This window comes from Orbicella faveolata, unplaced genomic scaffold, assembly GCF_042242905.1.
Source record: "Orbicella faveolata isolate gen_17 unplaced genomic scaffold, um_ofav_v1 contig_15, whole genome shotgun sequence".
Lineage (NCBI taxonomy): Eukaryota > Metazoa > Cnidaria > Anthozoa > Scleractinia > Merulinidae > Orbicella > Orbicella faveolata.
The window spans coordinates 9,632,629-9,649,672 of record NW_028301542.1 but is presented as its reverse complement, the minus strand read 5'-3'; the positions used below and the strand labels follow the sequence as shown (position 1 = coordinate 9,649,672).

At 40.3% G+C, this 17,044-nt stretch overlaps 3 protein-coding genes across 3 annotated transcripts; 2 read left to right on the top strand and 1 right to left on the bottom strand.

Annotated features, from left to right (window-relative positions):
- Positions 1-3,175: 3,175 nt before the first annotated feature.
- LOC110051268 (uncharacterized) lies at positions 3,176-10,479 on the top strand. Its single transcript, XM_089288347.1, has 8 exons — positions 3,176-4,827; positions 5,535-5,678; positions 6,437-6,508; positions 6,664-6,763; positions 7,195-7,381; positions 7,852-8,037; positions 9,125-9,340; positions 10,095-10,479. Exons 1-8 carry the CDS (start codon positions 4,623-4,625, stop codon positions 10,266-10,268), a joined length of 1,284 nt encoding a protein of 427 aa, XP_089144473.1. The 5' UTR covers positions 3,176-4,622; the 3' UTR covers positions 10,269-10,479.
- A 1,823-nt stretch (positions 10,480-12,302) lies between these two features.
- Positions 12,303-13,018, top strand: LOC110058905 (uncharacterized). Its single transcript, XM_020765575.2, has one exon. It carries the CDS (start codon positions 12,491-12,493, stop codon positions 12,950-12,952), a length of 462 nt encoding a protein of 153 aa, XP_020621234.2. The 5' UTR covers positions 12,303-12,490; the 3' UTR covers positions 12,953-13,018.
- A 1,006-nt stretch (positions 13,019-14,024) lies between these two features.
- Positions 14,025-16,948, bottom strand: LOC110051267 (small integral membrane protein 15-like). Its single transcript, XM_020757294.2, has 3 exons — positions 16,820-16,948; positions 16,538-16,636; positions 14,025-14,458 (listed from the first exon to the last, which is right to left on the bottom strand). Exons 1-3 carry the CDS (start codon positions 16,914-16,916, stop codon positions 14,406-14,408), a joined length of 249 nt encoding a protein of 82 aa, XP_020612953.2. The 5' UTR covers positions 16,917-16,948; the 3' UTR covers positions 14,025-14,405.
- Positions 16,949-17,044: the final 96 nt, after the last annotated feature.

Here is a 17,044-nt window from a genome sequence, read left to right as displayed (position 1 = left end):
TTTCTTGCAATCATGGTATCGGAGAGATATCACTAGAAATTGTTTCAAAATAACGAAGCATTTGCTTTTCTTCCGGGTTTTCTTGCAGTAATCGGTTTCGTTACGCTCGGGTCAAAGGTCACGTTTTCAGGAAGAAGTGCTGCATTTAGTTCGCTATCTCAGCGCTCGCGATTTTATTTACCCAAAAATTTTATTTCACTAATTTGAAGAAGAAAGAATGCTCTTTCACACCAAACTAGTCGTTTTGGGAAAAGCCGTGTACCAGAACGCCTTTTTAGCATTTGAAAATAGGCTAAATGTAGACCTCTTGTAAAGCTGTCTTGGGTCGTTAATTTAGAAAATTCGTCAAATATTTAAGTTCTCATCAAATCACGATCTATTTAGCTCTAAATAGACAAGAAAGGAAGTACAAATACGACGTGCAATCAGTTTGTAATGAAGATTTTTACTTTTGAGTTTACGAGCCTCTGAATATACCGCTCATTTTCGATGGATTTTGGCCGATTTGGGGCATCGAAACGAAAAAGTTGCGGAAAAAAATAATTTTTGATTTATCGAACTTAAAACGATATTTTTGTAACTAGTGCCCGTAGGGCTTCATTCTGGGCGAGTTTGAAGAAATTCGATTTTTTCGCTATTTCCAAGTCTAGTTGATATTTAGGCGAAGCTGCTCTTAATTGTACTGTAAATTACAAATCATTAACTGTATCACTCTCGGTGAAATTTTGCCTTTGCAACCAGAGCCGGGAAATGGTGAGGACAAAAACGCGGTCGCCGTGCTAACTGAAAGTCGAGTTATCGGCCACATTCCATATTACCTCGCAAACACCAAAAACCGCACTGGTATAGTCACCCATTTTATTTCAAAGCCTACTAATCGAGGATCAGTTGAAGTATGTGGAAAAGCAGTTAATCGGGGTGGAGGCCTTGGTATGGAACTACCGGGTGTTTATATTTTTGACGGTCCTAGGAAGCACGTGGATTTACTTGAACAATTAATAGACGTTGGCAACAACCCAGCAATACGAACGGAGGCCGATGGTGATAGTGGCAAGCATAAGACGTCAAAGAGGAAGAAGGCTACAAGCAAGGAGTGTAGCAAAAGACCAAGAAAGTGAAACTTTTGTGTAAGCGTATCAGGCAGAAAACTTTATATAAGGACTGCAGACTGGGTAACCGGAAGAAAGAACTGGTTAAATGCGTCATGCTATTTTGCCACTATTTCATTTAGTAATAAAAATTGTATTAACCCGCCGAAATCTGTCATAATTTGACCAGGGTACAAAATCTCTAATTAGCACATAATCATGACAATGACAATAGACAATGCACAGATACAAACAGTGTCCGTAAAGCGGGGTTGACGATGTATAAGAGTTTGTCGCTTGGGACACAGAAAAGTGTCCGTTGTCCGTATTAACGGGTGTCCGTAATAAGGGGGTTAATTTTAGAAAAAATATATGAGCTTTTCGTCGGGGAAAACGAAACTGTCCGTAATATCGGGGTGTCCGTATTAAGCGGGTGTCCGTAGAGCGGGGTTCCACTGTACTATGAGTATGGGTTAGCTGAGACGATCTACTGAAGAGTGTTGCAGCATCTCGCAATTTTTATTAATCTTGAGTGAATGTCTGGACACAAGTAAAAAGTATTATTCACGAATTTCTCTTCTCATTTGCGTATCTTGGAGTGAACACATATTTGCTTTTACTTCCAGCAGTTGCCATTGTTCATTCTCAAACTCATTAATAATTCATCACGTTTAAACAAAGGAAATCATGACCGTGACGATGTTTGGATGTCTGATCTTAATTAGTATAGATTTTTTCGATTTTCTTTCTTCCATTTTCTCTTAAGTTTCGATTGAGAAGATATATCAGACACTCAATACAGTGTTTGACCAAATTTCCAAACATCTTGAAGTTCGTCAAAACTACTCCGCTGCACGTCGTATTTTCAACTCTCTTCTTGGTGTTTGGAAATGTGGTCAAACACGGTCTTTCGTGTTTGATATATTGCATCCATCCCGGCCCAATTTTGGTAAACTGATACTGCAGGGATTTTATGAAAGGTTTGCATCAGGCCCTGTTTTTCCTTGCAGCTGTGCACTTTTCCCTTTTGTAAACGGTCGTTGCCATTTTCGCAACAACTGTGAATGAATTTTCTTTTCTATTAAATCAGGACCCATAAGCGGGGACGGAGACCGTAAGTCTCGGGATTCGCGCGTACCTATGATATGGGACAATTTTTCTATTTTTAGAACAAATTGCGCCATCCTGAGGTCACATATCCGCGCGGATTCACGTACATGTCGGGGGCTCTCGCGTGGATGTTGTCACGTTGCGTGATCAAATGGTGAGAGTTGAGAGATTCTCTTGCGTATTTTTCACAGCGATGGTAGGGAATAAGGCAGGGAATACGAACCAGGGCGCTTATATGTAGTTTTATGCTCTGAGCTAACGGAGAAGGTGGGTTTTTCAGGGTCGAAAACAAGTCTTCAATCTCGCGCTGGGAATGAATAATAAGATCTGCTCACGCTAGTTGTAAGCTTACTTGTATGTTTTTGCGTTTGTTCTGACTTAAGAATATAGCAAGAAAACTCTCTAATCTGGTATCGAGTTAATTTGTGAGTTTCTCAGACAATGGTTCATCATAACCAAAACCTGTTTTGACGGTTTCTTATTGTTTCTGCTTGTTTGGTGAGTTTGCACAAGTTTTTGAAAGGAAAGTCTGACGCGTACAATTAGCTCATTTGCATAGTGCAGTTCGTGCACTTTCAAGTCCGAGTCGGTGTTTTCAATTGTCAACAAATCTTGACAAAGATTTCTTTCGTTATCTTTTGTGTTGAGCTGTTGTAATAAATTTCACGAACGCAAAAAAGGCTACTAACATCATGTGTCTTTCTTCAACGTAAGCATAGTGAAGTTTTACACTGCGAAAATGAAAATAGACAAGGAGTTTTGATAACTCGATCAACAAAATCGAAATCGTTATTCCAAGTTGATTAAAGAAAGCGTCATCGTAACTTTGCTGATTATTTCTGCTTTATTCACATATTTTCAGTTTAGCTTTTAATATGTTCTCAAACATTTATCAATCTTAAACATATTTAAAAACTATAGAGTTATTGTTTGAGTTCGATGTACGCTTTCACACGAAAGTGCGGTGGAGTACAATTTGTCATGTTTACTGACTGTACAAAACACGCATCGGCGGGCGCTCTCATTAATCGACAACAGAGAATTTACTGGATTTTTACACGAATAAAACTGAGCAGTATCTACGGACGTAAAGTTATTGGGCCTTGATGAAACATCAAGCGTTGCTTACAATTCAAGCGAAACTCAAACTAGCAATTATTTTGTTTTACTTTTCGGTCGCGATAGACTGACAAATTCCTCGCAAGCGTGTGGCAAGAGGAGCTAGGAAACTATGAAGTCCTGAAGCTCTGCTATATCTAAATATATCCAGCTAGTTTTTTGCTGTGTAATGGAAAAGCTGTTAATCTTCAACATATGTGAAATTTAAAGTGGAGTAATGTACAGCTCATGTAAAAGAAGCATCCGTCGGAACACAACTTGGTCAGCGATATATGTAAGTTTACAGCGGAACATACCTAAATTCGACACTGTCTTACTTCACTCAAACTGGAGCAGCTTACGACGAAAATACTTAAGCAAAATTCCAACAGACGTAAACGCGTTGAGTTGTGGGCCAAAAACATGAAAAATTTCGGGAATTTCGGAAGCCATTTCCCCCGCGCGACATCCGCAAAAATCCTCGCAGCATGTACGCGCGTGGGCCTTAGGTGATGGCGCAATTTGTTCTAAAAATAGAATACTAGAAATGGCGCGCGCTTACGGTCTCCGTCCCCGATTATGGCTCCTGATTAAATTAAAGAAAAGGAAAGGTTGTAAGTCACCACCTAGTATCGAACCGAGAATTTCTCACATGCCATGGTGACCAGGTTGATCAGCCAAATCACTAAAACATCTATTTATAACAGGTCACTTTCTTGGTATTGCCCTAACCAACAAATAAAACCTAACCGCAAGCAAACCAGTGTGAAAGTGAACAAAAAACATTTGGTGAGTGCGTATTAGTCTATCACCAAATTATAACCAGTTTCAGCCTAGTCCAGGCCTAAACTACAGTAGAGCAGGTGTGGCATCGTCCATTACGAAAAGCTTGGTTACCAATCATGGCATCAACTGTTAAAATGGCCTCGACCGTTTACGAAAGGGAAATCAACTGCGATTTAAAAGTCTTCTCCGGGGTCACCGTTTTTCCCGAAAGCGTGAAAAAGATTGGCTTGATGGCACGTTAGCAAGTGCTTTGTTAAAAAAAAACGCTCGACCCAATTTCTGCGTGCGCAGTCGTTGGACGTTCCTGTTCTCCAATCTCGTTCCCAGGCTATCTCTCCTCCGCCTCCAAGAGGGGCAGAGAAGAGAGAGCGTGGGAACGAGGTTTCCTGTTTTCTCGCCAAGAAAATCCAGAGCGCGCGGCTTTATGACGTCACAGACTTATTCAGCTAATTAGTAAGTTAAGGTGATGGTTCTTTGGTGAAGTGGGTATAGATATGTTGATAAGAAATCATAAATGAAAGTTCGTTGGGAAATCGTAAAATGAGGAGAATCCGGCGCAATGCCTTTGCCTTGGGCAAAAAAGGCGATGTCAGCCCGGCGGAAACACTATCATCTCCAGATTACTCACAGGAGGGGGTGTTTGATATCGTGCCTTCAAGTCATGGAGTGGTTTTACCATCCGACGCAGAAGACGTTGAAAGCGGGAGCCCGTCCTGTTCACACTTGACAGAAGTTCAGGTTCAAGGTATTAAAATAACTTTATCCACGCATAGTTAGCTAACTATGATCCACGTCTTGACGAGCAAATTTTACCATGGGTTTTTTTGATGAAAAAAATACCGTAAATCAGTGCGCGCGTATTTCCCTTTGCATCTAGTATAGCACGCTCACGCAGTACTACAGCTACAGCGTAGCAGGAAAACTTCACGAAACATTCACTCACTCAATCTTCTTGGTGCCCTTTATCTACGTTGTCGCGCATTTCGTTATCATGCTTTTTTTCTCTTCCAGCTTTTATTGTTCGCTGAAAAAAATTAATCTTAAACGAGCTGCTGGCTCCGTGGTTAGTTTGATCAGTGTGTGCCAAAAAAAACATACTAAATTAAGATATCACGATTGAGTTTGGCATGTTTTGGTTCCTGATCTGCTTATTCTGAGAACCAAGAATATGTGCACACTCGTATCGGACTCTGAATAGGTTTGGGCACGAGTTTTCGTGTCCAGTATAATAGCTGGCTAATGGAAACTTTAACTGTTTAAGCCAATCAGAATGCAGTAATTTTTCCCTTATGTGTTAAGAATTCTACGATAAAAAGGCAGGAATTGGTTGCTGGTTTTGTGGGCCAGAACTTCCTGGCGGATTCGATCAACTTTTCTGAACGTTATCGATGTTTTCTTTCTAGTTAAAACTATCAAGCTTGGGTTTACCATGTTCGTTAATTTTCCCACCAGCCTTTAGGGAAGTGTTTGACCTCTTCGACAGCAATGGCGGGGGAACGATTGACGCCGAGGAGCTGGATTTAGCGCTGAAATCTGTGGATATTCACCTATCACAGGAAGACTTACAAGAAGTAGTGGGCGCCATGGATAAAGACGGTAAAAAACTTTTTCCCAACGCGATAAAAATGATAATCTTGTGCTGCCTTATAAATAGTGTTTCATTTCATATGGACCCCTATTGTAGACAGCACCATATTATAGAGCCCACTTGACTAATTAAGTGACTTATCGTAGATGCGCGAACAGCCCCTCGCATCGGTTGCTCTTGTCTCTAGACTTGCTCGTTTAAATGAGCCCCTCCTTCCAATGGTCTCTCTAGTGGATAGTGGTCCTCAAAGAGCACTGAGTTCTCCTTTGTGAAAAACCACTCCCGTAAGAAACGGTCAGAAAACATTACGGTAGATAATTAACGGTCGTTTCGTGCGAAAGTCAGTTCGCCTGAATCCAGTTCGCCCGGACTGCATGATAGTCGATTCGCCCGGCGGACTGTTAGTTCCGTGGTCAGCAGATTAAAGAACGAGAAATAGGCATGTTTTAAGTGTAATTTTGTTTCATTATGCCCACAATGTTGTCTTTTTCGCTCATTTAGTTTAAAGAAAGAAAAGTTGACACATCCCCTCTTTGAACTTTTAGTTCGGGAGAAGGTACTTTCAGCCCGGGCGAACAACTGACATCGGGCGAACTGGCTATCGGGCGAAACGGCGACCGGTTACCACGGTAGCTTGCTCTCACAGGTAGTCTCTTTGGATATAGTCTTCTGTGAATTTGCATATCTCTGTCGGAGACAGCCCCGCATCTCCATGTTCCCGTGTAGCTATAGATAGATAATCCCATTCGTTTCCTCTTGTTCGCAGGAAATGGTGAAATTGATTTCTACGAGTTTCTTAACTTGATGACCAACACGGAGCGGTTTTTAGAAGGATTGGGTAAGGATCGTCCATTTTAGTACTCAAAAATGTTCCTTGTAGACGTAAACCTTCCAATTACTACCCGGTTGAATTAATTGAAATCAAAACTTGTTTAAAAACTAGTGAGTGGACTTTGTTTTCCGTTGACCGTCCAAATTTCGCATCTTTTCAAGCAACCGTTGGAGAAAAAAGGAAGAGAGAGCATCTTCTGTTTGAAGCACTGACGCAATTTATGAAGAGATCCGCCCTCCATTCAATAAACGAGATAGTGGGGTAAGTGGAACCTACTCGCCATACTCTTCAGTCTCATACTTTAGTTTTACCAGTAAACTAACCTGCGTAACTGGCGGGATTTAGCGCAGGAATGCTTTTGTTTTGACGGCGAAATCGTACGTGAACGCGAGTGGCGAAGCCGAGAGGGTATTGGTAAGGAGTCGAGTTGAATTTCACCCAAGGCTTCGCCGCTTGCGAGCTACACCCGCGTGAGAATAAAAAGGCGGCTCCGCCACCAAAAATCACTCACTCACGAATCTCGCCAGCTACGGCTATCAGTTAACTGTCTTGTCGCTCTTTTGCCAAGAACAACATGCGCAACATCTAATATGCATTAGACTATCATTCTGTTGATAATCAAGACAACAAAATGCAGCTGACCCTTATCCCGCCCTCTCTTGCTCTTATTGATATCAAGCTTCTCCCCGCAGTTTTTATCACACCAAGTACAAGCGCATCCAAGCACCTCATGTTGTGGGCCACTATGCGGCAGGGGCCCGGGTCATAGGCCTGACAGAGAACCAGCTGAGGAGGCACATGGAGAGCCTTAAGGCCAGACATGCAGCTGGTGATAACAAATCCCCGTATGCCGAGCCTCTGCACATAGTGTTTGGCAAGGTTGGTTTATTTTGCTAATATCGAAAGCATGAGAACTAAACGGAAGAGAAATGAATCAAGGGAAGTTTCTAAAGCAGCCTTCGATCATCAACATCAAACAAAAACCGTCATGGTGCATCGCAAGAGAAATAGCGATTATCAGGTTCTTCATTCTTCTTACACAAAGTTAGGAAATAGGTTTGTAAGGAACTTTGTACAAATAACACTCGCAGTCAACTCACAATTCGAATACGCAACCTCGTTCTTAGGCTCTGTCCTTTACCTCCCTTGTCTACCCCGATGGAAAAGTTTGATTCACAGGTGGTCACGTGACAACCGCAACCAGTCTTTGTCTTCAACGACAAGGGAGGCAAAGGAGAGAGAGCTGGGAACGAGGTTGTCCAAAAACGCCGCTAAGCGTTGCGTGACTTGAGTACCTCTCGGCGTCACGTCAGACCTTCGCCTCATGGAGTTTCAACTTTCTTTTCTAGGTGAAAAAGCGTCCTCAAAGCCGTCCTAAGCCTGTTATTCCACATGGAAGTGTTAAAGGAACAAACCCCTTGCCAGATATGTCTCAAACGCGCGGAAAAATTCGACTCAAGTTCGGTGGACTGAACATGAACCCGTCATCTTCCAATCCTAATCTTCGTAACAAGAATCCTGTACTGCCAAACAGGGTATGTCTTTGAATTCTAGCTTTCCTGTAAACGAACTAACGTTCTTACGTATTGCATAAGTGAATATATGAAAGATTATATATATGAACAATCATATCTTCAGTTCTTATTTACTGATCACTCAGTTCTCTCTCAACCGTTACAAGGCAAATGAGAGAGAGCCTGGGATCGAGGTTGCAGTTCTCTGCTGAACAAACTCATGCTTACTTGTTCTAACCAATCAGAGGAAAGACTCTATATTGTCAGCCAATCAGCTGCAAAGTGAAGACCTATCTCCTTTTAGCTCACAGGGCCTTTCCCGTGCTTCCCACCGGTTACATGTGTTCCTGTGCTTCTCCCTAGGGTGGTTTACCCCCGCTTTCCACTTATGTTTTCCCCACTTGCCACTGGCTACCCATTTTCCTGTGCTTCACAGCAGTTAAATTTTCTATGTTGGCCATCGATCACGTTTTCCCATGTTTCCCACTGGCTATATCTTTTGTCGCACTTACCACCAGCTACCTACTTTCCAGGCATTCTGCTTTGACCAATGAATGGGTTATTTCATAAATTGAAAAATGATTGACTCTGTACGGGATGGACCATTATTTTTTTGAAGGGGGAGTAGACTGCAAAACAGTCGTTTTTGGACGTTTTCGCGTGTGAAGCGCGCGAGCGTCACACGCCCGTGGGGCGTGAGAGGCGAGTATTTTCTAGCGTCTCTCCCCATTCTCCCTCGCCGTTTTTACATTCGCTTCAGACCTTTCGTTCGAATATTGACCGTCGCCCGCATTCGCAAAAAATACGACTGTTTTGCAATCTAAAGGGGGAGGGGGAGGGGGAGGGGTGATGGGCAATTTCCCAAAAAACTTCCTGCACAGAAAAAACAGCTGAAAAATTGAGCAAGGGCTTTTTACTCTCCAGATCCTGTACATGACTACAAAATAAATTCTGATACAAGCTATTGCCCAGCAAACAAAATCATGCACAACCTAAAGATGAGAAAAAATTTTCATGCCCACCCCCCCCCCCCCCCCCCACCTCAGAAAAATAATGGTCCGTGCCTAATTACCAACGTAACATCATCGTGTTAACTTCTGTTTGGCAGCATGCCATGGGCCATGCAGCTCAGCTACTGATGCCTCGTCAAGGAAAGCGCGAACAGCCCAGACCCCCACTGAAAAAAAATGGTTGGGTCAGTCAGCGGATTAAACCATTTCCAGTTGAACTTCCAAGCGTGTATGTGAAAGAAGGAAAGAAAAGAGATAAACCAGAACAGCGATTGAGTCTGACATTTGATGATCTACCCAAAATAAGAGACAAGGCAAGTAAATGGCTATATAAACAATAGGCTCCATTTAGCATGGAAATACACTTGGATATTTGTTTGCAGACGTTTTCTGTTCAGAGAAGTGAACAGGTTTCAGAGAAAGCTGTGTCAACTGTGAGCTTTGAGGAACAGATAATGTTTAAGGACAAATAACAAAGCATATTTTTGTGTAAAATGGAGGCAACTGTGTTTCTTATTCTTCGAATATTTTTCACAACACGCGCAGTTTTGAAAATTGGGGAATATCACTCGGATATTCCCCAGTTTTTTCTGGAGAATATTCAGTCACATGATGCGTTTAGACCAATCAGCATGAGCAAAAATATTTGAGGGATTATAACCAGAATTATTGTATATAACTTTTTAAATGATAACTTCGCTTTGATTAATTGATTTAAGTATTTCTTACCTTAATTTATCTAATTAATTCAGTAATTTATTTAATTCACTAATTTAAAAAATTAATTTAAATCCAACTCTCCTATGTCTAGCCTCTTCCCGGCATTCAGTTAGTTACGGTGCAGCACGAAAAAGGGTGAGTGAAAAATAGGGGAGAAGAGCGGCAAGAGAAAGCCAAATTGAATGCTGTGCCCCAACTAACTGAACGCCTGGAAGAGGTTATCCTATGTCACAAAGTTAAACCAGCAAAAACTATGTCACAAAGTTGACAAAATTTAGATTTTAAAATCAGGGTGTAACAACAGTGCTGAACTCTTTTCTCTACTAATAATAATTTGTTGTTCTAAAGGTTGCTCAAGCAAGAGAAGTCCACTTCAAAAGGCTCAGGGAAACAAAAAGTAAAGACAGTGAAGAACATTGGAAATCCTTAGGACCTAATCACATTACCTCTAATGTATTACGGAATTACTTTAGACTCTCTTTTAATGCCTACACACCATATGTTACTATCAGTTTGGCTTGAGGATGTACAGCACTCACTAAGATGTCATGTCAATTTACAGTCCCCAGTTACATGTGGTGTTCAGTGCAAGTTTCTGAATATTTGTAGAGGGCTTCAGAATGAAGTAAAATGTGAAATACCATCAGAAAAACTGTCAGATGACAGATCAATAATGACAGGAAATAGTAACCTAAATGATCCTCCTTGAAATAAACAGGTGTTTTCTAGTGTCGGAGAGTTTATTGTTTTCATCAATAAAACACCAAGCCTTTGGCCAACACGGCAATAACGTAAGGGTCAAGACATAAATGCACGCTATGACATGAAGACTTCAACTGAACATACATAACACATTTTTTTTTATGATGAACTCCTCATGGCAAAATAGATTTCTGCAAATTTACAAACAACAGAATGATTCAAACGTGTGGTTACAACATTGGAAGGGGGGTGCAAATATGGGAAGTAGGGGTAGGGCAAATCATGCTTGTAGGGAAAAGGTTTGTTCTCTTGGTTTTCACAGGCGGGCAAAATTTCTTGAATTAAACTTCTTTATGAGAGAAGCTTTTCTCTAGATGGCCCAGCCTTGAATGAAACCCCTGCAAAATTAAACATTTTTGGGTGTCCCGTAGTTTATACATGTCCCTCATTATGCTGAAATGAGGATTGTATGTCTTTCAGTGTCATGTGCAACAGTAGCAGTGACAATGCCACAACTGTAATTACTACAGTGGTGCACTGATAGTGAATGGTGGCGTCAGTGTATGAATGTAGCTATTGTGTATCTGGTGTAACTGGTGACTCTCAAACAACTTCAGTACAACTACAGCACAGGGCAGACCTCAGGGCAGCAGATTGAACCTGAGTATAGCTGCATGGTTACAGTTTAATGCTAGTTGTCCCACCTGCTAGTACTTAATTACAACGACTGCTCTTGGTTGAGTTCAATTAAACTCCTTGGCTATAGGGGGATTCATGCTGACGTCATTGTTTATAGTTTTGCTCATTTCCATACCGCTTTGCTTACAGAAGGAAACATGTTAGATATGAATTGACTCCAAGCAGCTAAAGAGCTAGTGAAACTTAATCCCTGGTGAAATTTTTTGCCTTTTGGGTATAATATTCAAGGAGATATTGGCTTTCAAAAACTGCAAAATTTCTGGGTGGCAAAAGCGCTAATGAGCTCATACATTCTTTGTAAAATTTTGAGTTTTTAAACCCGTGTTGCACAACAAGTATTCAATACATCAGGCTCATATTCATTGGCAGAGTTAATCGTACTTTTGCCTTTCAATATTCAGAACTGATTTATTTGTACATGTAGCTCCATCAGAAACTGAATTGCTTATGCTAATGAGGCAAATATTGTAAAGAAGGATTCCCCTATTCTTGTGAATTAACCAGCTAGTATTGTTAACCATGATAAGCTGATAATAACGATAATGATGATGATGATGATGATGATGATGATGATAATAGTAATAATAATAGTAATAGTAATAGTAATAATAACAATAATAATAATAATAATAATAATAATAAACTGGACGCTACAAGAGCTGGCCAAACTTGATACAAAGACTAGGAAGTTCCTGACAATGTATAAAATGCACCACCCCAAATCTGACGTGGACAGGCTGTACCTGCCCAGAATCGAAGGAGGTAGAGGGCTTATAAAACTGGAGCTTTCCCACAAGACGACCACTATCGGTCTTGATAAATACCTCCAGGAGACATAGGACACCCTTCTCCACTTTGTCAAAGACCATGACGACAAGAGATCCTTGTACTCCATCAGCAGACAGTCAACGAAGTTTAGCTGGGAACTGGAAGTGCCTGCAACACCACCTGCAGAGGATGAGGCGAGCACCACCTATGCCCGCAAAACAAAGGCCAAGGCAAAACACCAGGGTTGCCAACAGCTCAGATCCAAGTGGTAATCAAAAGTGCTCCATGGCAAATACCCACAGCGGGTGAAACAGGCTGGTGTGGACCAAGACAAGACCCACAGATGGCTAAAAGCAGCCGGCCTCAAGGCAGAAACTGAGGGCTTTATCATCGCAGCCCAAAATCAAAGCCTCTCAACACGCTGGTACCAACATAACATTCTCAAGAAGCCTGACGTGGACCCAAAATGCAGACTGTGTGGCCATTTTGATTAAACCATTGACCACCTGGTCTCTGGCTGCCCTGAACTGGCTAAAACTGAATACATTCGCCGCCACAACAAGGCAGCTGCACACATGCACTGGAAGATCTGCAAAGAGTTCGGTATTGAGGTGAAGGATCGATGGTATGAGCATGAACCCACGACTGTCACCGAGAAAAACAATATCACCATTTTGTGGGACATGCCCATCCACACTGACAGAACCATCACAGCTAATAGGCCAGACATTGTGCTAAAGAACAAGAAGGACAAAACTTGCCTTCTCATTGACATGACCGCACCCCTCGACGCCAACACCTCAGTCAAAACCATGGAAAAGCTTAACAAATACAAAGATTTGGAAATCGAGATAGAGAGAATGTGGGGGCTCAAAACAATGACAGTCCTGGTGGTTATAGGAGCCCTCGGTACTATCAAGAAGGGCATGGAAAGCTACATCAACAAAATCCCTGGCAACATCAACATACATGAACTCCAGCAAATAACTCTCCTTTTTACTGCCCACCTTCTCAGGCAGGCCCTCTCCATCAAGTAGAAACCCTCTTTGCCTCCCAAAGTCCATGGTTTGGACTCGGATGCTGCGAGAGAAAATCACCCACAATGACACTACTACTACTACTACTACTACTGCTACTGCTACTGCTACTGCTACTGCTACTGCTACTGCTACTGCTACTGCTACTGCTACTGCTACTGCTACTGCTACTGCTACTGCTACTGCTACTGCTACTGCTACTGCTACTGCTACTGCTACTGCTACTACTACTACTACTACTACTACTTATAATAACAATTATTCAATGAGTGTGCATTGGATATGAGATGATAGATAGCCAATAAGGTGTGTAGTGCCAAGTTGACTATAATCATCTTATATCCAACAAGCTTGAGTGGAATACTGTAAACACTGGCAGATACGCCACACTTGCAGATAAGCCGCACCACAAGTTTTGTAAGTCAAATTTTGGAAAAGAAAATCTTTGGAAAGAAATCAAAGTAAATCAAAAGTGGAGTCTTGAGAAAGACGTGTTACATATATATCATTGCTTCATTGATGTAAACCCACATAAACTAACTAACATTGAAAACAGAGAATACTTAACACCCTCACCCATAATTTTAGCTTTGTAATTGTATGAGCATGATATGTTTACTGACTTAAACATATGTTTGACCTTTCTCTGGTATTTATTGCAGATAAGCTGTATCCCCAATTTGTTACAAAAATTTTGAGTAAAACTATACGGTTTATCTGCCAGAGTTTATGGTAATTTTTTCATTAAAAACGTCCCCAAAATGTAGAAAAATAAAATAAAAATGAAAATACACCAAAATATTTGTAGAGCATGGTATAATGGCTCATAACCCACGATGGCTAAGCCAATGAAAACTCTTGAATTGCGTTATTCAATGATCCAGGTTTTTGAATGTAAATTATTCAGACAAGATATTTGTATCAGTATGTCCAGAGTGTGAAATTACAGTAACACTACAGCTTTTATCTCATTCAAATCAGTCTTGTGTTTGTTCACACAGAAAATGTAGTACACAATTAATTTATTGTGCACAACAATTCCTGTTCTAAAAATGCAAGAGAATGCAGAAGATACATTGTACAAAAATGCCAGTATTGATTTATTGAATTTCAGATACAGGATTCAAGTTAATTAAGAGTTCGTGACAATCTCTGTGTTATATCCTACAAAATTATTGCTCTCAGACTGTGCGTAAATTTGTACTAATTGTAAGGGAAAAAAATTAATTCTACAGGATATATGTACAGGATCTAGAAAAGCTGCTTAAAACATTCAAACTTTTTGTGTAACATGGACATATAGGAGCTTTTATGCCACCTCTCTGTTTGCTTGCTATGTACACTGAAGTTCAATGAATTATTGCACAGGGTACAATACAGTGTATTTAACAGCTCTTCATGTGTAGTATTGCTACCTGAAGGCCAATAGACATGAGTCTGGCAACATGACGATTCAGTCAGCTTTTGCTCTGCGTCTTGATTTAGCTATATTTGTTTGTCGAGTAGCTAAAAGAGAAAAACAAAAAGGGACAATATATTTAGGAAGTTGTTTAATTCAAAGAAAACTGATGTCCAACATTTATACTTGAATGGTTAATGAAAGGCCCTTTCAATGGGTTCGTGGTCATGCCAGGGAAACAAGAACAAAGTGTTGTATTGATGACGGACACCTAACAAAAAGCATTATAATTGTATTGTCCACATGAATCCCTCTCCTAATTTTCACTGAGTTAAAAGTGAAGTAGTTTTATTCCAAGGATTTTCGAAGTACACCAACCTCATCTGAAGATATTAAAAAATCTCCAGACATTCTGAAGATTTTCAAAGTTCTCCAAAGTTGTGGTTTGCTACACAACGTTGCGAGGCTAGCATTTTTTCCCTTCAAAACACAAGAATCATCATAACTCACCAACACTTTTCTTTTAACTAAATGTATTTGGTTCAAGCTAATAATTTGTTTTGAAAGTTTGTTAGTTAAAAGCAACAGTTTAAATGTTTCTACTGAGTGAGAGTAATAATTATTGGTCCATCCCGACATTGAAGTTTTTGACACCAGCTGCAAGAGCTGGCAGCTATATAGGTACTTCTGTGGGGCCTTAAATGTGAACTTGGCTTAGACTACAAATAAAGTGGTTACAAATTGGTGATTTGTATAGTTTACAGATTGCCAACAAAGAGAAAACAACAACAAAAAACACAAAAAAACAAAAAGACAAAAAGACAAAACAAAACATACAATGTCCTTGAATGGAAAGCCTGCCGGTTACCCTGCAAACTGAGGGATAAAATGTACACCGAGGGTAAAATGCAGACTGTAGACTGCAGACTATTCAATTGATTTGTGTTACCACAGGATGTAACAAATCGATAATTTTGATACTCGAATAAAAGCGATAATTTTCAATACCAATGATTTCATTATTGCAGAAAATCAGTAAAAATCAATAGCAAAAGCTGTTGTGATTATCAATTTTGATCGATTTTTGTCATTAGAGTTTGATTTCTATCAATTTCTTTCGAAAAATATTGATATATATATGTATGTATATGTATATGTATGTATATGGACACTTGCCTCTCGCATCTGCCATCTTGGATTTCAATGCAGGAAAGACCCCGGGAACGAGGTTGAACATCATCATAGTCACAAAACCTCTGTTAACACCATACACAGCTAGAGACAAGAAGTCCTATGTCTGCACATGTAGAACGATGTTTGAAGTTTGGTTATTGAATTCACTCAAGGTGCAAAACAGTTTGGTCAGGAACAATTTTCTTCAGTATTCTGGCAATGAATTATTTTCTTGGTTTATTCTATGTATTCCAGTGCACCATCCTGCAGTTTCCATGTGATGTTCAAAGACTTGCTTATGCTGGAGGAAAATTTTTCCTCTGTAAACCGTGTGTCCTAAGTGTACAGGTTTCCTTTTTGCACGTCTGTTTCGTGCAATCTCCGGGTTTAACTGCTCCATATCAGGTAAGACACAGTGGGTACTTTTCGTTTGATTTCAGATTGGCTTTTTCACTTCGAGGTGTGAATGATTTTTTTAATAGTTTCATTCTCGCTAGTAATCAATCAAAATCTATAATCCGATCCCGAATCGTGTGATTGATGTTTATTGAGTAATTTGACTAATCAATTGATAAGTATTGAATAATATTGAGTATTATCAATTAATCAATTAGGTTTTCGATGATTGATTTTGGTCCATTTGTTACGTCCTTGTTACCATTGCCACTATCAAGAGCTAAACGTAAACCGGTCAACCGAGCTTTATTCAAGCTAACCAAGTGATATTCATGCTAACTGGAGTGCAGACTTTCACTCTGATTAGCCTGAATAATGCCTATGTTAGGCTGTTTATGGTTAATACTTGATAATGGGAGCAACACGATATAGACTTAAAAACGTCTGCACTCTGCAGTCTTCAGTCTGCGGTCAGGCTGCATTTTACTGTCAGTCTGCATTTTACTCCTAGTCTGCAGTCTGAAATTTGCAGTCTGCAGTCTGCTTTTTACACTGACCGTTTACTGTTATTAGGTATAGGGGTTAAAAACTGAGAGAAGTACAAATTAACAACACACCTTTTTTCTTCTTCTCTTTTTCACTTCGCTCTATGTGTTTTGCTAACTTCAAAGATAAAAACGCGCTCACAGCCATCAAAGGAGTCAGGATTATGAACACTGTAAACATAGCGAAATATTTAGCACATTACGATGCACATGAAAACAAACAAAAACAAACAAACTGTTCTCGATTGTAAATAACGTAGGTCCAATGAAGTACCGACCAAAAAGATCGAATGCTGACAGACAACTGTTAATCACTACAACAGAAGCACATAGAACAAAAGTATCGCTAGTTACCGTATAAAATAAACTCTTTCGGGTTTAAGGCGACATATCTAACGAAGGATTCCAGGGTTTCCCTCCATGGTCCTTTCTCGGTCGAATTGTCCGCCATATTGATTATAAAAAATTACCGCTGACCATTGGATAGGTTTCAGGGAGTGGGACCTTCCTTGGACGTTACAAAACCTTTCCTTGAGGGCGGGGTGCACATTTTAAAAAGATCTTGAGGGTGTCTTTTTA

Bases quoted from the DNA above. Each gene is read 5' to 3' on its own strand.
- LOC110051268 (XM_089288347.1), top strand. From the start codon at position 4,623: ATGAGGAGAATCCGGCGCAATGCCTTTGCCTTGGGCAAAAAAGGCGAT. The intron at 6,764-7,194 runs GTAAGTGGAACC...TTCTCCCCGCAG, and splicing joins TCAATAAACGAGATAGTGGG to TTTTTATCACACCAAGTACA. The intron at 8,038-9,124 runs GTATGTCTTTGA...TCTGTTTGGCAG, and splicing joins ATCCTGTACTGCCAAACAGG to CATGCCATGGGCCATGCAGC.
- LOC110058905 (XM_020765575.2), top strand. From the start codon at position 12,491: ATGCACTGGAAGATCTGCAAAGAGTTCGGTATTGAGGTGAAGGATCGA.
- LOC110051267 (XM_020757294.2), bottom strand. From the start codon at position 16,916: ATGGCGGACAATTCGACCGAGAAAGGACCATGGAGGGAAACCCTGGAA. The intron at 16,637-16,819 runs GTAACTAGCGAT...CTATGTTTACAG, and splicing joins GAAAGAGTTTATTTTATACG to TGTTCATAATCCTGACTCCT. The intron at 14,459-16,537 runs GTGTGTTGTTAA...TTTCTCTTTTAG, and splicing joins AAAAGAGAAGAAGAAAAAAG to CTACTCGACAAACAAATATA.